Source organism: Vespa mandarinia, chromosome 19 (genome assembly GCF_050613455.1).
Source record: "Vespa mandarinia isolate Hongniang chromosome 19, ASM5061345v1, whole genome shotgun sequence".
Classification (NCBI taxonomy): domain Eukaryota; kingdom Metazoa; phylum Arthropoda; class Insecta; order Hymenoptera; family Vespidae; genus Vespa; species Vespa mandarinia.
This window is the reverse complement of record NC_140828.1, coordinates 3,092,501-3,117,444: the sequence shown is the minus strand read 5'-3', so window position 1 is coordinate 3,117,444 and position 24,944 is coordinate 3,092,501. Positions and strand designations below refer to the sequence as shown.

The 24,944-nt window shown below is 30.8% G+C and overlaps 2 protein-coding genes and 1 long non-coding RNA gene across 6 annotated transcripts in view; 2 read left to right on the top strand and 1 right to left on the bottom strand.

Annotated features, from left to right (window-relative positions):
- The window catches only part of Dop1R2 (dopamine receptor 2), a 46,842-nt gene extending 39,613 nt beyond the window's left edge, over positions 1-7,229 (top strand). Inside the window, exons 3-5 of one of the 2 annotated variants that reach the window (XR_004840379.2) lie at positions 540-624; positions 2,595-3,392; positions 6,537-6,663. Coding sequence is in view for 1 of the 2 variants with exons in the window: in XM_035883821.2 (XP_035739714.1) it covers positions 540-624; positions 6,537-6,659 (208 nt within the window). In the remaining variant the exon portion in view is untranslated. Of the gene's footprint in view, positions 1-539; positions 625-2,594; positions 3,393-6,536 lie in introns of both variants that reach the window. The other variant, XM_035883821.2, reaches the window with a different exon arrangement.
- A 5,746-nt stretch (positions 7,230-12,975) lies between these two features.
- On the top strand, positions 12,976-19,493 carry LOC118449370 (uncharacterized). Its single transcript, XR_004840380.2, has 3 exons — positions 12,976-13,134; positions 16,109-16,147; positions 19,241-19,493. It is a non-coding gene; the product is annotated as an uncharacterized LOC118449370 (long non-coding RNA).
- The window catches only part of LOC118449362 (uncharacterized), a 42,199-nt gene continuing 36,085 nt past the window's right edge, over positions 18,831-24,944 (bottom strand). For 2 of the 3 annotated variants that reach the window (XM_085662877.1, XM_085662878.1), the window contains 3 exons: positions 20,555-20,729; positions 20,005-20,256; positions 18,831-19,476 (listed from right to left, as the gene is read on the bottom strand). In XM_085662877.1, the coding sequence (XP_085519003.1) occupies positions 19,313-19,476; positions 20,005-20,256; positions 20,555-20,729 (591 nt within the window). In that variant the 3' untranslated portion in view covers positions 18,831-19,312. The remainder of the gene's footprint in view (positions 19,477-20,004; positions 20,257-20,554; positions 20,730-24,944) is intronic. The other variant, XM_085662879.1, reaches the window with a different exon arrangement.

Sequence of the window (24,944 nt, the reverse complement as noted above, 5' to 3'; positions counted from 1 at the left end):
TTTATCAAATTTCGTCGAAAAAAGGAAACAGATTTTTTCGTCTTTCAATTAAACTTTTAAAAAATAATGAAAGAAAAAAGAAAAGAAAGAGAGTTGTTAATGTCTATTAAAACGATAAAATAAGTGATATCTATCGCATGTCACTTTTACACTAACCATAATGGTCTCTATGCAAATATCGTACAAACGAGCGTGGCACTTGAAAAAAAAGTATGCGCTTCGGTCATGCGATCTTAACATTAAAATAACATACAGCAAAGTGCTGACGGATTCGTGCATTGCGCAAAGCGTCTTTGCCTTTGCGAAAGTAGTACAACCATCAGCTTTGCTTTTACTCGGAGATAAAATAAAAATTTGATCGTAATAACTCAGAAAAGCAAAAAGAAAAAACATTTTATTTTCTCCAATGTTATCCGATTAATATTTGTTACAATTGTTTTTTACAGGCGACAAATTAAAAATACAATAAAAAATCATTCACAGATGCTCATAATTTTTTAATTTTTTACGATCGAGAAACATGATCTTTTTTGTTTCAGAGCTTTCGTAAGGATATTATGCGTATGTTGTCCAAGACGAATGAGAAGAAGATATCAGCCAGCATTCCGGTGTAAACCTAGTCAGGTGAGTTTAAAATTTCTATAAAAATATATTCAAATACGACAAGTTTTCTCTTATATATAATTTTTTCTTCTTTTCAGCATTTAAAAATTGATTTTTATGTTTCACTTTCTTTTTTTGTCGACAATTAAAACGATAAAACGAAAACGTGTATCTATTTATCGTTGAATGTTTTACGCTTGTAAATGGCAAATTATACAGGTAGACGAAATCGATAGTTGGATGAAAGTTTTCTCATTCAGAGAATATCATCGAGCTTTGCTTACGAGTTCGTCAGTTCGCTTTCAAAGTTATTCGAGTTGTTCACTCGAGTTATTTATCGTGTTCTTCTTCTATTAGCTTAATTAATTTACATCAACAGGTGAAGTTGATATTTACGATAAAAGCACCGTCCAAGTTATCGCTCATAATCTCTTATCGAATACGCGAAGATGTGAAACGAAATAAAAAGAGGCTTATGTGATACTCTAAAAAATTGAATTTCTCATTTCGATCAGTTTTCTTTTTTTTTTCTTTCTGTGAATTGTACAATATTTTCCAACTTTTTCATATTTTTTATTTTAAATTTTTAAAAAGCTCTTATCGAAGAATACAGATTTGTCGAAAAGAAACTCTTGAATTGTAAACCATCAACGAGAAGGATTTCAAAAAATCCAAAAGGCATTATAGTCGTATTGTATAGTTAATAGCGACAGCAAGTAGTGTATGTTGAATGTCCTCATTCTCGTCTATCTCAGTCTCGTAGAAGCTTTTGTCGAAGTAAAGTGGGTTGTCGTTCTTGTCTGCTATTCCAATCCGATGGATTTCGTTATTGTAAATTCAAAAAGATGGCATTAGGTTTTGTAATCATTCCTCTAACAATCTGCTATTGATTGTATATAACTATAATTCATATTACATTAATATAATTAAATACATAATCACTACGAGAAATGTTGTTCTAAAAAAATCGATTTAAAACATTTATAGAATACGTGGATAATTAAATATATGCATCTACGAAATATCGACGAAATTGTTTTTATTATGCTGATAGTATTAAAGTAATAAATAGATAAGTACAAATAGTATTAAAGTAAATAAATAAACAGAGATCAATTTCCCGATGAAAATGATATTTATTTATATAGGAAATATTCCTATTCATAATTCTTAATCATATGTTTATAGTAATAATACAAATACCACGCCATAAGTATATAAATTCCCGGAATTTATGTAGGTTAGTGTGTCAATAACTTTGTGAATGAAATAATATAGATTAATGAACCAACGAAAATATTTAATATTTAATTGGGAATACCTCTGGAATTAAGAATGATCAAAATTTCATAGTAATACCGTTTTAAAGGGCAGAGATTTCTTTTCTCTACCTTTTTCACAATATTTATAACAATTATTTAACAATATTTAACAATTATTTCGCAATATTTATAACAATTATTTAATGTTTATAAATAATTTGTTATAAACAATTTTCAAAGGCACATATAAAGATCAATTTTAAAGAGAAAATGTTTCTCTATCTATCTTTAAATACAATTATTTAATAATTCGTTATAAATAATTTATTATAAATAATTTGTTAATAACAATTTATTCTAAACAATTTTCAAGAACATACGCAAAGGACAATTTTAAAGAGAAAATGTTACTTTATTTTTTCTTCACGATATCCTTAAACAATTATTTAACAATTTATTATGAATAATTTGTTATAAACCATTTTCAAGAACATATATATCTATATATATATATATATAAAGGGCATCTGGAATGGATTCGCAAATTTATCGATATTAAGTATGACGTTTGGAAGAAAACATTAAATGTTTTTATCGAGACGACGTAACTCTGAGCTCGGATATCCGTAGAAAACCTGATCACTGGAGAAGAAAGGAAGAAATTATCCAACAAAGTCTCTAGAACACCTAGAAGAAACACCTAGCAAGTGTAGCTTCCCTTTTTTTCAGAGATTCTCATCCGGAAGGTACTATTCTGCTTACTCGCTCCACCACATACGAAGAAGCCGAGAGAATTCGGGTGAACAAACCTACATTTAACGACGGGATATCGACGCGACACGATCGTCGAAAGTCGTCGAATTCCTCGAGTACCTACGCCTGCATTATATCAAGCCCTCTCCGTTCCAACCAATACGGAATAGTATGGCGTCGTCGGTACGCGAATGTTCAAATAATAATTCGAATAAGAAATGTCTCGTCGAAAATGAAAGACGAAATCGGGCACTTTTCGTATTCATATTTACGAAAAATCGAATACATTTAGAAAGAATAAAAAATGCGCGCGATAATATCATTTCATAGTAGTGTCTCACTTCTCTTGATGTTACGTTTTTTTCACCGATCGGTGAAAAAAATCTTGTATCGTTGCAAACGCTCTTTTGGACGCTTAAGTGGTCGGAACGTCAACGTGTGTATCTTTAAAGTTTTGCCATCGGTTAGATTTGATGATTATTTAATAAAAATAAGAAGAAGAAAGCACAGTAAAACATATGTGTATATATATGTATTATCGCAAATGTCGCGGCAGTATTTCGAGAACGTTTGCTTTTAATTAATCGATAATATTAATGGCACTACGATCATAAAACGATGCGTTTTCCACATATCCAATGAAAATCCTACCCAAGTAAATCGTTTCTTAACTGACCCCTAACCCCTGACCCTTACCCACGCCTTTTAACCAGTTAACCGAATCGCTCAATGGAGGAGACTTGTCGCCAACCCCGTAGAAAACAAAAAACCTCGGTACGTTGATTTGTGAATGTATAACAACCGTCCACACACGCACATGCACACGTACACGCATACACGTGTGGGAATGCGCGCGAGCGCATATATATGTATATACATACATATATATATATATATATATATATATAGGTATACGTATACATATTTTCTCTCCTTCTTTCTTTCACTTTTCCAACTTTCTTTCTGCTCGAGTTAAATGAAACACCCTGTATACATTTTTTATTGCACTCGCACATCGATAAAACGAAATTGGAAAAAAAGAATAAAACGTGCACATGTAAATTAATTTAATAATGTACGCGAATCTTGTGTAAGTGGTTTGAAATCTTCCTGGACACTCACTGAACTGGCACGAAAGTATATCCCATTTTTTCCTTCCGTTCGATAAATCCGATCGTTTGCATGACGTCGTCAGAGATAATTTAACGGTATATCTATGTATTTCAAGCAGATTGGAGAAATGATTAAAAATTAAAGAAAAAGTTTTATACTTGTAGGTAATTATGAAAAAAAATCCAACCGCAGCCCTTTTACCAGATGCTTCCAATATTTTCGTAACTTTGACAATAAAGACAAATATGTTGGGAATCGAGTGTCAAAATTATTCAGGATTTCGTAGCTTTGAATAGGAATGATACGTGCTTATATACACGACAAACATCGGTAATTCAAATGTAATGTCATATTGTAGCCATTCATTGGGCACGAGCTTCGTTAATTCATTAATATCATTTATTCCAATGAATGATTTGAATTTATCAAAGAGGGGAAATAAATAAGAAGAGATTTATTTTGAAATTCTGTTAAATTTGTGGCGATATTTTAACAATAATTCTTTATTTAATATATTTAACTACAATCTTTTTTCCTATAATTCCTGTCTTTTCCCTGATGAAATTCGAAAGAAGAAAAAAAAAAAAAAGAAAAAAAGAACGAACGAACGAACGAAAGTATCGAAATGATATTAACTAAATGAATATACATTAATTCTACTCATCGTTCTAGCATATTTTTATCCTCTTTTACAAGTTATTCGACCGTCACGAAATATCTCTTGCATTATGATTCAGCAACGATATACACCGAATCTATTTAATCTCCGGATTACCGAAAATGAGTCTCGTATATACGTTGACCTCATTAACGAATGGAAGAAATATTAGCGGAGTATCGCGAGATTACTATACGAAAGGAATTGAGATTAATTCAATCAATTCAATCGCATCAAATGATATTCAGTGGATTAAAGAAAATGTAAGCGATCAAGAAATGATTACGACTAATTTTCGAAATTGTCAAAGTTCAATTATAGTCTTTTTCTCCTCCTATCGCATTTGAACTCATCAATGATTATATATCACAATTTTGATAACAATTTTTCTTTCTATAAATAATTCAATTTTTAAACGAATAATTAAATTAAATTATTAAAAATAAATAATTTGTTTAATAAAAAAAAAAGAAAAAAAAGAAATAATAATAATAATAATAATAATAATAATAATAATAATAATAATTTGTTAAATAAAAAGGATCTCTCTCCCTCCGCGCTCTATTCTCTACGATGTCATTGAAAATGGTTTTTTATTAGCTCGATTCTGACATTTTTTTTTTGTTTTTTTTTTTCGCTGCGAGTCGGCTCTTTTTCACTTTCTTTCGTCAATCGGTGCAAAAGAAGTCAGTGCCACGAAGTACGAACCATAAAAGTGTAAAGCACATGCCAATGATCCGTGGTGACCTTTAAAGGGAACACCGAGGACCGAAAGTGGTTAAGTTAACCAGTAGCATGGGTCGATCGATCGTCTCTGCCTTGTAGGAGGTGTAATAAAACAAATGATCCTAACGCGCACGCGTGCGCGTCCTTAGTCGCGCGCAACTCAAACTATTGTGCGTAGGTATGTTTGCGTATATACTCTTTCTTTCTCTCTCTCTCTCTCTCTCTCTCTCTCTTTAATAACTCGATACAAGTCTTTCAAAGACAGTAAGAGAGGGAGAGAGAGATAGATAGATAGATAGATAGAGAGAGAGAGAGAGAGAGAGAGAGAGAGAGAGGTTTAGTTAAGAAAATTTAGTTAGAAACCTGTTAATGTGATTTTTCTCTTTTTATTGAAACTTGTAATTATATACGTAAATACATAGATATAAATTTATAATTAGATATCTCGTATTTTCTGAGTTATAATTACTTTTGATTAATACACAGGCAATAGTTAAAAGTTCTTTCGTATTATTTCGTTAAAAAAAAAAATTACGATATTATATTTTTCTTCAATTTTAATTGCTTTCTGATCGTTCCAAAAATCTTTGACAAAGATTAAATATATACCGATCTTTCTCTCTCTGTCTCTTTCTCTTTCTTTCTCTTTTCTTCTCTTTTTATCGCGCGTCGTATCGTCGTATTTATTATTACAGCGAATAAAAGAGATGAAAGAAGCTCAACTAGAATGTCGAAGGCACATTTCCAACTATGTATAATACGCATGAAAAGGCGTACACGAATACGAAGCACACACTCACCCATTACAGAATCGACACTTGTTATCCAAACAAACTGACAAACAGCTGTTATAGATCGTTAAAACGATGAGAGAGAATTACTCGGCATTGTTCATAACATTAATTCGGTTTTCGACGATGGGAGAAACAATTTTTAATGGGCCAACGAATAAACAGAATCCAACCGACATTTTGATTTATAATTATTAAGTTACTCGAATCAAGAAATTATTTCTGAAAATAATTATAATCCCATTTAATTTTTCTAATTAATATAATAACAATTAAGCTTGTTTTCACTCCTACGTTTTTTTTTTTTACTTCTTCTTCTTCTTCTTCTTCTTCTTCTTCTTCTTCTTCTATCGACGATGATAAGCACGACCGTTTCATCGATTCGATGAAAGAATTCCTGCAATGTTTTATCACACGTATACACACATTTATTCCTTTACATCACGATCGGTGCACTCTAATATGTACTTAATTATTGATAAATTTGTCAGAGGAAAAAAAAAGAAAACAAAAAAAAAAGAAAAAAAACCAAAAACAAAAAGAAGAACAAAAAGAAAAAAAAAGAAAAAAAAAAAAGAAAAGAAAAAGAAAAGAAAGTATATTGATCAATGACATTCATTCTGATTTCAGTACGTTTCTGGAATGGGAACGAGCGGACAGACTAGTAGCGTTAGTTATAGTAGCGTCAGTCAAAGCAGCGATGGCGGTGCTTGTGTGTCTGGAAGTGGTCTACCTAATACTGGCGGAATGTGACGTCACCCAGGGGCCCGTTCGGGGCCACGTCGAGAAAGAGCAATACGTTTTCGTGACGCGTGATAGTCCTGGTCACGCAGATAGACAAATCTACGATATAGAACATATACATATGTATAATGTGCGCTAAGGATCTGAAAAAAAAAAAAAGAAAAAAGAAGAAAAAAGAAATGATCAGCTAGATGGGACGTATGACGAAGAAAAGGGAACAAGATCTCACTGTGCTGCGTCCAAAAGCTGTACAGCAAATTGCGTTCATATATATATATATATAATTGTAGGTATACACATACATAAATTTAGTATTAACGACGATATATGCAAAATTGACATTATTTTTTTGATTAATACTTTTTCTCAATTTCACTTTCTCGCATTTGCTTTAGTTTCTATATTGTTTTGCATTTACACAATGTGATAAGTTGATGCGATAAGTTGATACGATAACAGAGAACCGTTTTAAATGTCACGATGTAAAAAATGATGGAAATGAAAAAAACGTAAGTATAAGTTTAAGGAGACACTCCAAAGGAAAGAACATTCCGTTTGCTTCTTGCTTTTTTACGTATTTCTTACCCCTCTCTCTCTCTCTCTCTCTCTCTCTCTCTCTCTCTCTCTATCTCTCTTTCTCTATCTCTTTCTCTCTCTATCTCTCTCTCACTCTCTTTCTTTCTTTCTCTCTTCCTCTCTCCCCAAATATTGTTAAATATTTATACAGTAGATAATTATTACGCTACGTTTAAAAATCTTGAGATCAGTATTAAAAGTCCAAAGTCGACAGGCATCAAGAAGAATCACTCATTTATAAATTATGATATCTTCATTGTTCACGAGAAATTGAAAAATTTACGATTAGGTATATATTATACATTTATCTAAATCCATAATGAACATAATAATCATCATTGTATAAACATTGACACGCATCTGTATATAAAAGCAGATATATTCGGAGCGAATTTAATACATATAATAAATATAATATGTATTATCATATACTACGTAATTCACAATTAGGAAGCAATTTTTGATATCGAAAAAGAATGAACGATTCTTTAAAGCTTTGGATACTTTTTACGTAAACAATTTTTGAGACGCGCGATACGAAAGAAAAAAAAAGAAAAAAAAAATAAATAAATAAATAAATAAATAAAAATAAAACGAATATCTGTACTATTTTAGTTCAAAGACTCGTAAATTTTTGTTTCTTTCATATCCCTCATAATTAGACATGTGAAAGATGTAACTACATGCCGATTAATTTCAAGACAAAAAATAAAAGGAATATAGAAAACAAAGTGAGACATTTTAATTGCATGTAAAATGCAAGACACAAAAGAATAACTAGCTTAGAAATTAATTAAATTAACCGTTTGTTCTACTTGCATATCTGAAGTACGTTGCGTTAGATTCATAGAAATATTCGGATGCAAAGGTATGCCTGAAAATTATGATTGCGTGATGAAAATGAGAATGAATTCAGGTGATACCTTAATATTCGAATATTTTTCTCCAAGTCACTGTAAACGCGTCAGGTCTTTGGAGTGTGTCCTTCATCAAATCATTCCTCTCTAATTCTTTATTTTACGATTAATCTTCGTACATGGTATTAACGTTCATTAAAATCTATGAATGAAAATCAAAGACGTGAAACGAAATTAGCCCTTTAACTATTACGAGATATAAAGGGATATAATGCAAAAGAAATAATTACTTTGAATTACATAATTTATTTATTCTAATTAAAAGAGAAAAATATTATGTACATGGTCAAATGAAGTCCACGTGATTAAAAGTTTTGTCGTAAATTGATTTCAGGATTGCGACAAGAATCTTGCTCATAGATTACTTATGGAAAAAAAAATAAAAAAAAATAAAAAAAATAAAAGAAAAAAAAAAACAAAACAGAACAAAAATGAAAAAATATTCGATCGAGAAAAAATTTTAATTCTATAAGAAATTCACGTATCTCGAATAATATTACACGAAATATTTCTAGTCACATGAAAAAGGAATAAATTATAAAAGACTGCAACGTGTACCTTTATAAATTATACAATCATAATGCTATTACAATTAGTTTTCTTGGATGTTACAATCTATAATCTCTATATAAGTCTGTAAATACTCCATTATTCATTTAAGTTAAATTATGCTAGATCATTGGAATGTATGTAATAAATAATATATAAATTAACATGAAAACTGAAAAGTGGAAGAACTTAACAGTGACTGAAAATTAATAAATGAAATAAAAAGCCAAAAATCATCAAAAAGCATAACCTTCCATTATATTTGCTTTAGAACGGATGATAAAATTAATTATCAGAGAAAAACCCATTCGAAGTCTTCCTCAATTTGGCAAATTACGAGCGATTATATATACGTAATCATACAATTTTTTGCATATGTAACAATTTATTGCAAATTATATCATTGGTATGATCTCAAATTTTCTTTTCGATTATAAAAAGAAATCGATTAATAAAATCGATTATGAAAAGAAATTTAATTTAAGTTCTTCATTTAAGATAGAATTATCGTGTAAATATATATATATATATATATATATATATATATATATATATATATTTACATAAAATCACCCGTATGAATGTAATTAACAATGTCGTAATCTTGGATCAGTATTATCGTGTATTTCAGTTATTTCGTGTTCATCGTTAAAGAAAAACAATTATAAACAGTGTTTATCTATTTTTCGTATATCACCAAAAATGTGATTTGATAACCAGTATCCAAGTTATAAAATTTGACAAAAGCACAATTATTATAATTGCGACTCTTTTACTACTAAATTAAGAAGAAAAAAAAAAAAAGAAAGATCTATATTGCCACTGGCATAAGTAATAACTTGTCATTATTTTCAACTTAAAAATGTTAACGATAAAAACCTAAACTAAACGTTATGTTGTTATGGTCAAGAGAACTGAAATAAAAGATCAACACTATTGACAGTTCCGACAATGTAAAATTGTAAACAGTCATAAATTATGTACAATAGATTATTCTTTACCTTGGAAACCATAGCGTTTTCTTGGCTGTAAATATCCTATAGATAGTGAGAAAAACGAAAAATATTATAACTTAAATTTCTAAGCGACTGGCACATAATCGAAAAAAAAAAAAAAGAAAATAGAATCGCTGTGACTCACGAGCAAAAACCGTGTTGGTAAGACCACTTAAGTACCTCTAAAAGAAAATGTCTCTAATATGCTGTCCTTTATAATAAATACATATATGCAATTATTAACCGAATGTTTCACATTTCTACACTTAAGTTGCATCTTTTTTGATAAACACATCTCTTGATAGCTCTAAAACAGATGCTACAACAACTTGTTGTATCCTATACCTGTAACTATGTATGATTTGCAATAATATAAAATTGTTATTGTATTAAATTATTATTTAAAACAATCGAAAAATATAATTTTCAAAAAAATACAAAACCACAGATATAAATAGAAAAAAATATATGTAATACAAAATCAATGTCCCATTGCAGTTATTAATAATTTATAATTAGAATCGCTATCTTTATCTCAGCTACATAAACCTTACTTATCAATAAATAAGATTCAAAATGTTTTGAAATGAACTAAATGTTTAATAAAAATTCGCGATGGTAATGTAGGTATCGACAAATCTATGCGAGATATTTTTAAAAATCAATTTTATCGACAACAATAAAAACGATTTGCAGATGGTAAATAAAGTAGCATAGAAAGTCGGTAAGTCAGTAATTACAGCTACTATCATCAATCGATGAACTTACCAAGGAAGAAGATTGATGTAAATCTATTTATAGGCACATCTGAAAAAAAAAAATAACCGACTTTAATTCATAAATACTAGATGAAAACAGTAATGCCAACGTGAAGATGGTAAATGCATTTGCATCGAAGGTCGGTAAGGTAGTAATTGCAGTTTTTCATATCATTTGATTTATCACTTACTATGAACTTCATTTCATCTACATTTCTGAATGCTGGTATATCATTTCTGGATGTATACGTAAAGTCTTGCAGATTTTTTTTATCAGAATAATCAGAACCAGCTCACAAAAGAATGATGATATAATGATGATAATGATTACCATATATAAGCTATTTTGCAATTTGTGCTAAGGCTGCGTTGACATTATTTACTGCACAATGCTGTATTGACATGAGCCAAAGATTGATATGAAATATATATGAAAATTAAATTCATATAAAAAAAAATTAAGAAAATATTATTGATTTCCTTTAAGGATTATATAAAAAATGTATGATTATTCTTAATTAAAAATCTATATGCTTGGGTATTTAGATGCACTACTGAGTGCAAGTTGCTGTACCCCACAAACGTTCACACATTATTTAACAAATGTCATTATTGTTACAAAAAAATATCTTACTTCGAGAAAAGATTATACTTTATTTTTAAATTAAAAGTGAAAGGACTCGAATTTGAAAAAAAAAAATACAAAGCTAAACTATACTTTAAAAAGAAAAATTGACTCTACTTAAACAAAATTCAATGACTTGACTTTATTTAAAAAAAAAAGTTGAAAAGAACCCTATTAATTAACTAAATGTAAAAACTTGGACTTTAATCGCAAAGATTCTAATTTTTCATGAACGCGAGTACGGAACGTAGAAGTAAAGAAATGAAATGATACATCATTTCCATCCAGGACTATTACTACACAACTAACTGTCAACGTGATAAAAGAGATATTGATAAGACCACAAGCAATTAATGAAGGATTCGACATGCCGACCGTCTTCGAAAAATGACTTGTAGTCGATAGTTGACCTCTTGAACCACAGTTTGTGGGAGTCTCTTCAGCATATAGCTCTTTTTTGATTCGTGTCCTAACAATTGCATTGAATCATTCTCTACGTGGGACGCAAGAAAAATTTTTATTTAAAGATATTTACTTAATTAAAAAAAAAGAAAAAAGAAACATGAAAGATTCATTAATATTTGATTTGTCCCGTTAAGCTATCATACCCTGCAGACAATCAATGAACTCAAAGAATCCACCGACCGTGCACATCTATACGAGCACATTTAATCGGATGCTCCACCAGATATAATATTCTAGTTTTAATCGATAATTACGAACTAAGAATAACTCGTCTCATTTTGAAGATAAAAAGGTCTCGATAAAAAGTGAAGAGTATAAGAATTGTGACATTTTTATTTTACATCTACAAATATTTTATGTATATACTATATATAAATATTGTGAATATAATTGAAATCTCGAAGTGCAAGTTTTAATATATTTATAACTAAGTATCAAACTAATTCAAAGTTTTTTGCTAACGTCACAAGATATGGGAGTTATCTAATGTTCTCATTTAATGCAAAATTTTGCGAACTATTTTATACTATTATATCATGCAGTGCTAAGCATCAACAAAATATAAAAAAAATATAGACATGTTGAAAGGTTCTAAAATTTCCTGAAACTTCACAAATCCCCAGAGAAGGAACTTCGCACTCCTGAATGAAAATCACAACCTACGTTTTATCTGGTCCCTACCTAGTTACTTAAAATTAGGTGAGACGTTCACTCAAAAAAGGAATGCTACCTATCCAGCTATCGCTATATTTAAAAAGAACAAAACATGCACAACAACACATACACTCCATGGATCTCTCACATATCGTCAAAGTGCAAAAATCCTAGAACTAGAGAGTATGCCTCAGGCGCTACTATCGAATTTTGTATTATATTTTGCTTTTCATTCACCCACACATACGGATAATATAATTATATATATATATATATATATATATATATATATATATTAATTAATTAACAAACAATTAATAATATATTATATATTCACAGTTTAATTTTATGCTATATTAAATATTGCATAAAATATATATACGTATACATGATATATAACGTAAAATATTATACTCTACTAGACGATCATATATTTTTCAGCTTTTCTACGCATACTGATGGATATATAGCCGACAGAATACTTTTAATACACGTAGCTGTCCATCATTCGTCTTAGTTTATTTCTTTTACGCGTCATTTGATAGAGAGCTATAAAAAGGGTGAGAGAGAACGAGAGATAGTGAGAGAGAGAAAAGAAAGAAAGAGAGAGAGAGAGAGAGAGAGAGAGAGAAAAGAGAGAAAGAGAGAATAATAACACTCGAATGAAACGAGGAAACAATTACAAGGCATTGGCCTTGGCAGAAAGTTTGTCCTTTAACGAGCATATAAACAAAAATCGCTCGGCTTAGCGAGTGGTAGGAAGAATTCCACAGATTAATACGACACTCGGTGAGTGTTGGACGTATCGCAGAACTTCTTAAGTAATAAGTGTAAAAATTTTAAATTCTTCAAGCGTCCATTATGTCGAGGATGATAGATCTATATCGATATAGATAACCGATTGCATTTATACATGTGTTGTGTCCTGAAAGAACAAAAGTGTCCGTAAGTAAATCTTTTGATTTTATTTACGAGTGGATTCCTTATATATCCAGTTTACTTTCATGTGAATTTTTTATTATTATATATCAGGCTAGTGTCTTCTTGTTTCATCGGATTGAATCGTTTAATTTACAGTGCAATTAATTAGCATCTTTTTCTCTTCATTTTTGTTAACAATGATAATATTGAAATCGATCATACGTTTACCTGATTTCGTCAATAAAAAAACAGCATGTAATATGATTTACGTAACATGCCATTGCTTTTTACTTAGCCTAATTAATCTGCTTCGATATATTGATATTGATGAATCATAAAATGAACAAAAAGACAACTTCTGCGACGGATAGATTCTTTCAGTTAAATGGTGGATTATGATCTTGTTCTTTCTTTAGAACAGTCACTTAATTGAAGAAATCGTTCAAAATTTTTTTTTTTAATATAAAATTAAATATTTCAATAAATTTATTTGAAAATGAGTTTTACTTTATTTGAAACACAACTTTATTACGAATTTTACGAAATCTCTCATATGTGATAATCATTGTTTGAAAAGCAAAAAGACTTGTAAAGTCATAGTCTGTTTAGATCTAATTTATAAGTTAATCATTTTTAACTCAGGATTTTCAGCATTAATTATACTAATTACTGTTTCTCCCTTCTCTCCATGTTTTCTGCATACTTATCTATGCATGTACCTAAGTATTACTTGTCTAGGTAATTAACAGTTAGTCTAGATTTAGTCTTATGCTTCTGCCTTGACGGCTATCATTGTGCTGATAATTGCACGATATACTTTGCAGTTATGTGTGCATTTTATATGGTGTATTGTACATCGTTTCGCGATAATTTTCATATAAATATTTAATATCTTATATATCAAATATTTTATTATTAATATTGTTTTGCATAATAGAAACATTACATTTTGTGAAAACTTTGTAAAACTTGTATATTACTAGCAGGTATAAGTATGTACTAGTATGTTTCCTTAAATCATTTATATAATAATCATTAGCCTTGTCAGTCGATTACAATAGGTACATACATATATCAGCATGTAAATTAAAAAACGTGATTGAGCTAAGATGTCAAAGATACTTTTTTTTTTGCACTCTGGCGATATGTGAGAGTTGTTGTGTATATTTTGTTCTTTTTAAATATAGCGATAGGCAAGTAGGTAGCATTCCTTTTTTGAATGAACGCATCACCTAATTTTAAGTGACTAAGTAAGGACTGGATAAGACGCAGGTTGTGATTCCCATTCAGGAGTGGGAAGTTTCGTCTTCTAATTAATTATAGCTAATTAAGGAGTGGGATTTGTGAAGTTTCAGGAAATTTTAGAACCTTTCAACATGTCTATATTTTTTTTATATTTTGTTGATGCTTAGCACTGCATGATATAATAGTATAAAATAGTTCGCAAAATTTTGCATTAAATGAGAACATTAGATAACTCCCAGATCTTGTGACGTTAGCAAAAAACTTTGAATTAGTTTGATACTTAGTTATAAATATATTAAAACTTGCACTTCGAGATTTCAATTATATTCACAATATTTATATATAGTATATACATAAAATATTTGTAGATGTAAAATAAAAATGTCACAATTTTTATACTCTTCACTTTTTATCGAGACCTTTTTATCTTCAAAATGAGACGAGTTATTCTTAGTTCGTAATTATCGATTAAAACTAGAATATTATATCTGGTGGAGCATCCGATTAAATGTGCTCGTATAGATGTGCACGGTCGGTGGATTCTTTGAGTTCATTGATTGTCTGCAGGGTATGATAGCTTAACGGGACAAATCAAATATTAATGAATCTTTCATGTTTCTTTTTTCTTTTTTTTTTAATTAAGTAAATATCTTTAAATAAAAATTTTTCTTGCGTCCCACGTAGAGAATGATTCAATGCAATTGTTAGGACACGAATCAAAAAAGAGCTATATGCTGAAGAGACTCCCACAAACTGTGGTTCAAGAGGTCAACTATCGACTACAAGTCATTTTTCGAAGACGGTCGGCATGTCGAATCCTTCATTAATTGCTTGTGGTCTTATCAATATCTCTTTTATCACGTTGACAGTTAGTTGTGTAGTAATAGTCCTGGATGGAAATGATGTATCATTTCATTTCTTTACTTCTACGTTCCGTACTCGCGTTCATGAAAAATTAGAATCTTTGCGATTAAAGTCCAAGTTTTTACATTTAGTTAATTAATAGGGTTCTTTTCAACTTTTTTTTTTAAATAAAGTCAAGTCATTGAATTTTGTTTAAGTAGAGTCAATTTTTCTTTTTAAAGTATAGTTTAGCTTTGTATTTTTTTTTTTCAAATTCGAGTCCTTTCACTTTTAATTTAAAAATAAAGTATAATCTTTTCTCGAAGTAAGATATTTTTTTGTAACAATAATGACATTTGTTAAATAATGTGTGAACGTTTGTGGGGTACAGCAACTTGCACTCAGTAGTGCATCTAAATACCCAAGCATATAGATTTTTAATTAAGAATAATCATACATTTTTTATATAATCCTTAGAGGAAATCAATAATATTTTCTTAATTTTTTTTTATATGAATTTAATTTTCATATATATTTCATATCAATCTTTGGCTCATGTCAATACAGCATTGTGCAGTAAATAATGTCAACGCAGCCTTAGCACAAATTGCAAAATAGCTTATATATGGTAATCATTATCATCATTATATCATCATTCTTTTGTGAGCTGGTTCTGATTATTCTGATAAAAAAAATCTGCAAGACTTTACGTATACATCCAGAAATGATATACCAGCATTCAGAAATGTAGATGAAATGAAGTTCATAGTAAGTGATAAATCAAATGATATGAAAAACTGCAATTACTACCTTACCGACCTTCGATGCAAATGCATTCACCATCTTCACGTTGGCATTATTGTTTTCATCTAGTATTTATGAATTAAAGTCAGTTATTTTTTTTTTTCAGATGTGCCTATAAATAGATTTACATCAATCTTCTTCCTTGGTAAGTTCATCGATTGATGATAGTTACTGTAATTACTGCCTTACCGATTTTCTGTGCAACTGCATTTACCTTCTTTAAGTTGATATTACAGTTTTTATTCAGTTATTTCCAATTGAAGTTGGTAAAATCATTTGTCCAGATGTCACCACTATATTATAAAAAGCTTTATAGTCATAAACAACTACTTTCCATTGTAGCAGCTGGTGCCACCTAGGAAAAAACAACAAAAAATAATTGAAAGTCATTCATTATATATTGTTCTTATATATCAGAAAGTTGTTTTCGTAATTTAACTCGTTATTGAACTTCCTTAGGAACAATGAATCAATGTCAATTCATTATCTTCCATTTAAATAATATAACTACAGTATAAATAATAATAGTATGAAAATAATGATAAATTAATTCTTTTTATACATTAATTCTTTTTCATATGATGAAAATACTCATTCATTTCTACCATGATAGAATTCAGCTTTGAATATTCTTAAAATATCTCGATAATAAAATAATATTAATTAAAACGAAATTTATTAATTTTTTCATACTGTATAAGTATTATAAAAGTTCATTCATTTGTATTATTACGAAATTTGGCTTGTAACGTTTAAAAAGATCGTAAGAATGAAATATTAATAGAAACAAAATTTTATTTATATTTAAACGAAAGGAACATTAGAAAAATTTTTTTCACTTGAAACTAAATAAGATTATTATTAGAATTATTATTAGTTCTCAAAAAATCTGATAAAAATGAAACATTATTAATCAAAAGAATATTTAATTGATATATTTCTTATGAAACATTCAAAGATGAAAACAAGAATGAGATTAAAAATAACAACATTATAGCCATTGTCGTAACGTTATGAAAAATTATGGAAATTTGGAAGAAAATGTGTTTAAGGTCCCATAAGAAGGATTGGTAAACCATATAAAATTCCGTTTTTTTTTTTTTTTCTTTTTTTGTTCAGAAACTTTATTTATTACGTACACTAGCCGACTACTATGCATGCGTTGGGGCATTCGGATACAGTGTAAGATCTCGCTTTAGATCGAACCTGCGTTGTTTCTCGGAGTTTCCTTTTACGATTTGAACATTTGCCGTCGTATTTTATTTTATTTGTATTTGTATTTGTTCGTTTGCCTTTTCACTAACAAGTTCATCGACATACTTATCATAACCAATTCTCAGCCATTTCGTTCCATTTTGAAAATTTAATACGCTACCATGCGTATTATATAAATGCATCTATATAAGTTGAAAGATGTTAAATGATCGTTCCTTTGGGTCTTCAAAGACGAACTAAATGATAGATCCAATGAAATTAAGGATCATATCATTGTATATATCATGATTAACATTATATAGATCTCAAGGAACTTATGGCATTGAGAATGAAAAGTTATTATCAAGCGAGAGCATCGAAAATCGAAAAAAAAAGCTTCGTCCGACTTGTCTTGCCTCTCAACCACATATATTTATTTTTGTGTGTATTTATATTTATATATATACCTTTTATATAATATGTATATATATATAGTTTTTGTATTTATATATTTATATACAGTAGTGGATACAGGAGAAAGGTAATGACGTTCAATAATGATGGTTTTTTTTTTCTTTCTTCTTTTATAAGAGATCCGATTAGAAAGAAAATTTAGATCATTAAAAATGACTCTCTCTCTCTCTCCCTCCCTCTCTCTCTCTATATATATATATATACATATGTATATGTATACATATATATATATTACACACACACACATATATATATATATATATCGTTAATCGTCGTTACTCCCATGACCACCACGCACGTAGGTGTATCCATTAATAAAGTATAATACCTTATGGAACTAAAACTTATATCGATATATTGCACATTTGACAACAGTTATGTCTTCTTTAAGTACTTGGGTATAGGAAGTGTTCGCTAATAAACGTTTTTCTTACGTGCATCTCTCTCTCTCTCTCTCTCTCTCTCTCACTCTCTCTCACCCTCTCTCACTTTCTCATACACTTTTACTCACACTCTCGCATACATGTCATACATTCACTCATTTCGATGTACCTAATGTCGTTCCTATTTAACATTCGTTGCGAATCATTTTGTGTCTTTTTCTTTTTCTATTTTTTTTTTTTTATATTTTTTCTTTTTTTCTTTTTTTATTTATTTATTTATTTATTTATTTATTTTTTTTTTTTTTGTTAAAAGGCGAAAAGTCTTTGTTTCTCGTGTATTGGTTTATTTATTCATTTGTTTATTCGTTCTTTTCTTTTCTTTTACCGATTAACTCCTTCCTCTCTCTCTCTCTCTCTTTTTCTTTTTTCTCTTTCTCTTTCTCTCTCTCTCTCTCTCTCTCTCCCTCTCTTTCGTTTTATTTCACTCACACTATTTAAAAGCGACTATTATTTCTTAATTAGGTTTTTTTTTTCTTCGTATCGATTTCGTTTTGTAAGTATTGATTTAAGATGGCCCATCGATAGGCCACAGATTTTCGTTGATGAGGTTTTATTCTCTCTTTTCTTCTTCGTTGCACATATATATATATATATATATATATATATATATATATATTATATATATATATATATATATATATATATATATATATATATAGACCATCGATTTTTTTTTCCTTATTTTTTTTTTTCTTTATTAATTTTCGTTGATGGGTTTAAATACAAAGCTCATATTTCATTGTGTTGAATATCGAAATATGTATTTGCTCGATTTATTCGTTGCTCTTGTAAAGTCATTTTTTTCTTGTACGTTATTAACCTGTTCCTTGTATTTTTCTTTACTTTTTTATGTCATTTTGTTTACCCTGATCGTCCTTACGAGTCAGCAGCTGAAAATATCAATTCATTGTATTCATCGTTTTATTTATTCGTCTCATTAATATCTCCATTATTAAGAAGATATTTTAAAGGGGATGATCTATCTATAATGATCTCGATCTACATCCTCGAACGTAATGTATGCTTTGTTTCGTTTTCTTTTGTTTACGTTCTTGTAAAATATGAGGAGCTCTCTTATATTTTTCTTTTTTTTTATTTCTTTTCTGTCCCTCCTCGATCGAGATTAGGTGAATCGTCCAGACGAAATCATCATTGGTGTTGTACGTTTCGAGATCGAGATGAAAAGTCGACGAGAAGGATTAAACCGAGGCATGGAGCGTGCTCGATTGCGGTCCCGTCTGATAAGAGCTGCCTGTTGGAGCTGCCGTTGGTTGCAAGCTAAGTTGCAACTGATGTTGCTGAGCTTTCGCCCTCAAGCAGGCGATGCTCTCGTTCCTCAGTTGCTCTGTGTCCTGTACGACTCCTAAAGAAAATGACAGAATGACGATATTTTATGGATTTTTTCTTTTTTTTCTTTTTTTTTTTTTTTTTTTTTTCTTTATTTTTTTCTTTATCGTTTTTCTAAATTTTATAATAATCGAGAGAACGGGCACAGTATTTATTACAATATCATCGTGTTTCTACGAGTTCATTATCTATAATATTTAAATAAATGAATAAACGTGCACGTTAATATAAAATATGAATAAGAATGATAAGATTATCCTTATTTTATTTGTTTACATATTTTGTAAACTTTAAGACAATAGACAGAATATTTACTACGATATCATTGTATTTACTGAATTATATTTATTCCATTACTCGTAATAATAAAGAAATAAATAGACGAATGATAATATAAATATAAATTAATAAGAATTAATATTAATATCATTGAATTGTTTGTATAGATTTTAATATGACAATAGTTCATGACGATGAACGAAATTACAGTAATTAACTAATGATAAATTTTATCCTTTTTATTATTATTATAAAAAGTACTTGCCTGTCGACGAAGACGGTCCCATACCGTCTTGGCTCTCTTGTCCGCTCTCAGAACTGGTAGGTCCACCCTGGTGATGATTATGATGAGGGCTACTTCCGCTCCCGTTATGGTCGTTTCCACTGTCCTCGCCACCAGACTTGAGATGTTCCGCCGCTTCGATCGACTTTCGATGCATCCCTACGGGCCCACAGTCAATCAGTTCTTGATTATTTTCGAAATCTTGACTAAAGCCGCTTGTCTTAGACGATTGCGCTGATAGAGACGGACAGAAAAAAAGATTGGACATTTTTCGAGATTGTTTCAATTGCTTATAAGCATTTTTTGCCTTCTCGCCGTTAGATCGATCAAAATAATTTTTATTTCTTTACTTTTCGTTTGTTGTTGTTGTTGTTGTTGTTGTTGTTGTTGTTGTTGTTGATGTTGCAAATCAAGCGATTTAATATTTATAACGACTTTACTCCTTTTGTTATTTTTATATTTTTATTAAAAAAAAAAAAAAAAAAAGAAGATATTTTTCTTAAAGAAAAATAAAATTTGTATCGATACTCACCAAGCAACCATGGAGCTACTGACTCGTTCTCTTTAGCACTCTTCAAAATAGTCTCTGGTAGTGGCAAAGAATGTCGAACCATCGCACCGTATAGACCATACTCCGCCATTATGGTACTTCTACCCCAGCATTTTTCAGTTTTGCGCCATTTAGCTCTCCGATTTTGAAACCATACCTGAAATACAAATTAAAACATTCCGAACTTTAATAAAATCATTTCAGTAATATTTCAAAGTATTATAATTGATCATTATTGATATAACTCAATTGCATTAATAATATCTCATTATATATATACATACACACACACACACACACACACGCACGCACATCATACACATTAGTAACTTTTATCCAATTAATAATTTTTAAATTGAATGCTCTGATGCCTTTTTACGGTTTTAATTATTATATTTAAAAGGCCTCTAGCCACGATCCTATTTTTCATGCTTTTGATCCAGTTAGGCTACTTGCTAACGATCCAGATGATCCGACCGCCTACCGTGAAGACACGTGGCATATTCTATTAGTCGATTTTAACGAGCTCGATTTCCACGCGTTGACACGTATGTGTATATATACGTATTATCTATCTATTCGAGTCTAATCATAAAAGAAAAATTGTAATATGTCTTAACGAGATCATCTTTCGTCTTTTTAAAGTTGTCGTCTGGCGAGCTCGATTAAATACGACTGATCGTTAAAAGCTCTCTTTCTCTCTCTTCATCTTCATTTCTCCAATTTTTAAGAGTTATTTGCTTAATTGCGCGTAAATATTCCACGTAGATAATAATCGTGAAACGAGACTAGAGAGAAAGATAGAGATAGTGACTCGTTTTCATGAGAGAAACGCAAGACTGTTTTCCTCCGAATTCTCACTCGTTAAATCCACATAAAGTGCGATTATCGTACGAGTCGTCGGCTTCTCGAGGATCTACGAGTATCTCAGAGTAAAACTCTCTTTCTTTCGATGTCACGAATCTTTTCTTCTTTTAGGATCCTTTTCCGTGCCATTTTTGTCGAGTAACGAAGCAGATCGTCTTATTACGAACGATTCCAAGTTTATTACGAGAGAATAATTTTTGTAATTACAGTTAGCAAAAAATAATCTATAGATCTAATCTTGATTAAAGAAATAAAGATAGCTAGCTAGCTGGCTAGCTAGATGAATAGATAGATAGATTAATAGATAGATAGATAGATAGATAGATAGATAGATAGATAGATAGATAGATAGATAGATAGTTATTGGAGTCGATTAAAAGTGAGATTAGAAAAAGAACGTTTACGTCAGTTGCATTCGTCTCACGGTATAGTATATATCGAGGATGTTATTTAAAAAGCTCGAGGTATACGAATCGTGCGTGTAGAGGGATAGAAAAAAAGAGAGAGAGGAGAGAGAGAGAGAGAGAAAGAGAGAAAGAGAGAGAGAGAGAGAAAGTAGTGGGAAGCCATTGCCAGGGGGGAGGGGGGTCAGGGCGTGTACCAATTTGTAGCAACAATGCTAAAGTCACCGCCAGAATCGGAACGTAATTCGAATGAATGGAAACGCGTTGCCCTGTCAATTTGCCCTGCCACCCCGAAATTATCTTCCGCTTAGATTCGAACAAGCCGTCGCTTTTTTGCCGATTTATCAACGTTAACGTTAACGTCATCGAACGTTTGCTTTCACATCCCCTCTTTTCACAATTTCAACATTTATATAACTAAACAATAATGAAAATAATTCGTACGTTGAGAAGGATACAAAATATTATCCATTAAAAAATATTAACGCAGGATTTATAAATTTGAAAAAATTTTTATAAATCGAATAAGACATTGTCTTATAATTCGATCGATCGATTTCCAAGTTAATTAATTACGAAATTTTTTCTAATCGTAGATTGTGTACGTTCCTTATGTCCTTGTATATTTTAGACGAGTTAAGGGATGAGAAAGAGAGAGAGATAAAGAGAAGGCAACGATAGTTGCAACGTCAACGAGTAAGAGCTTCCTTTATGACGGTAAGTTCGTCGACTCGAAGGAGAACGAGAGAGGGCTTTACCTTTTCCGCACCTTCTCCTTCGTTTCCTAAACCTCCCCTCTTGCTATATCTCTTTCCCTCTCCTTTACTATCACCTTCTCTCTCTCTCTCTCTCTCTCTCTCTCTCTTACCACCCCCTTTATTGGCACACCCTGTGTATAATAAGGAGCGAGTTTGTATTTAGTCGGCCATGCGCAGTACTGCCTGTTGGCGTATCATCGATCAGACCGACGACTGACTATTGGACCAAAACAAGAAGATGAGAATGGAAATGGGAATAAAGAGAGAGAACTAGAGTGAGCGAGAGAGCAAGAGAGTGAGAGAGCGAGAGAGAGAGAGAGAGAGTAAAAGGGGAAAGCAGACGCGAGACGGCCTGCCGTCGGCTTGCGAAGGGTAAGAGAGAGAGAGAGAGAGAGAGAGAGAGAGAGAGAGAGAGAGAGAGAGAGTGAGGCTTTTGCATAGAGGGGGCAAACGGTGCTAACAGGAAATCCTAGTGTGAGTTCCTATGGATCACCAATACGTCGATGAACACCAAGATAACTCCCACCTGCCTCAAGTACTCTACGATATATTACCCAACCCAGCGTCAACTTTGTGTATGTGCTATATTACGCACCAACGATGATGCCTTCGAGTGAATCGTATACTCAGGTATATCAACTGGACTCCTAAGGACCCTTGAAAATTCACCTAACCGAACCAATGAGTTTTTCTTCAACCACAGATATGACTATATATCTTTCCCTTCTATCATACTTCATCATTGTTTTTCGTTATTTGAGCGTTTTCTTCAAAACTCGCGTCCGACTTCTTCATTCTTTTCCCTCCCTCTCTCTCTCTATCTCTCTATCTCTATCTTTTTTTTTTTTATAATGTTTCTAAATAAGTACGATCGAGACATTGTCCCTGAAGATAATTGGAGATCTCGTTACTCTCGAACGATGAGTTTAGTTTGTGATCACTCGATAATGAGATATCGAGTCTCTCTTTTTCTTTTTTTTTTCTTTTATTCTTTTTAGCTCTCTCCTTCTTCTTCTTCTTCTTCTTCTTCTTCTTCTTCTTCTTCTTCTTCTTCTTCTTCTTCTTCCTCTTCCTCTTCTTTTTACTTTTGACTTGCATAAAGAAAAGGGACGTCTTTCGAATCGTCCCGAGGAAAAGGTAAAGATCGTCAGACGTAACCTATGAAAAATCATATTTTCGAGTTTTCATCAACGACGGAAATAACGATGGATGCCCTGTGAAATCCGATTATCGTTGGTAATCCGATATTACACGTCGAAACGTTCTCGCTCAAACGTATTTGATTTATAAATACACGGATTGTAGATATAGACATCGAATGTATACATTATTGTGTTTTATCGCGTTATCATTCATTCCGGAAGCAATCGGTCGTGAATTTATGTTGAACTTTTGTGCCTCGAATAAAATAGCGAATATCGAGAATTCTCCTTATAACCGTGTATGGTCAAATGATTAGTATAAATTGTAATTTTTATTTATTTATTTGTTCCGTTTTTTTTTTTATTTTTTTATTTATTGTTTTTTTTTTTTTTGTTTATAAACATCAAGAAATTATCATCAAAATTATCCTTAAGAATATTTAAAATCTCTGGAATCTTTAAATTCGTGTGAAAGAAAGCAATATCCCTTCTCAGTTTTCTTCAATCCCATGATAGGGATGATGCCTAACCAATTAATTTCGTGGTAGAGAGGGTAGAAGCAAACGGTAGACTTATTTGACGCATAATAAGTGCACGAGGCGTTGCCCTTCGTTTCCTTCGTGTTCCTTCGGTTATCGAGTGGTAAATGGTCGAGTTGGACGGACAAGACTTTAGGGTCTGACCATGGGCTATGTACCCCATGCTGAGGTTGTGGCACGCGTCGGGCACATCATTACGAAGGGCACTTGCTTACCGAATGGCAAAAAGGGTCTCTTCTACCCTTGGATAGTAGTTGCTTCTAACTTGTCGAATTATTAGTAAGCTGGTAAGAGAATCGTTTCGCACGGATGAGCTCATTAACGAGTAACTAGTAAAATTGGCCATTTTTTATTGAAGTAAATCGTATCATTTGTATTGTTTATATTGTTTGATTATAAATTATTGAAATATTTATCCTTTAACGTTTGATTTATTTTAGTTGAAATTTGTAAGATGATTATAATAGAATTAGCGTTAATTTTCTCTCTATGAAATTTCATGAAAAATTTAATTACTGCATATAAGTTTAACTATGAAAGTGTATATCACAAATAATTAAAATATTAAATCTTTCAATGTATGATTTATATTTGTAGAAATTAAAAAGAAAATTTCTTTAGGAGTAATTTTTTAATATAAACTGAAATCATTGTAAATATGT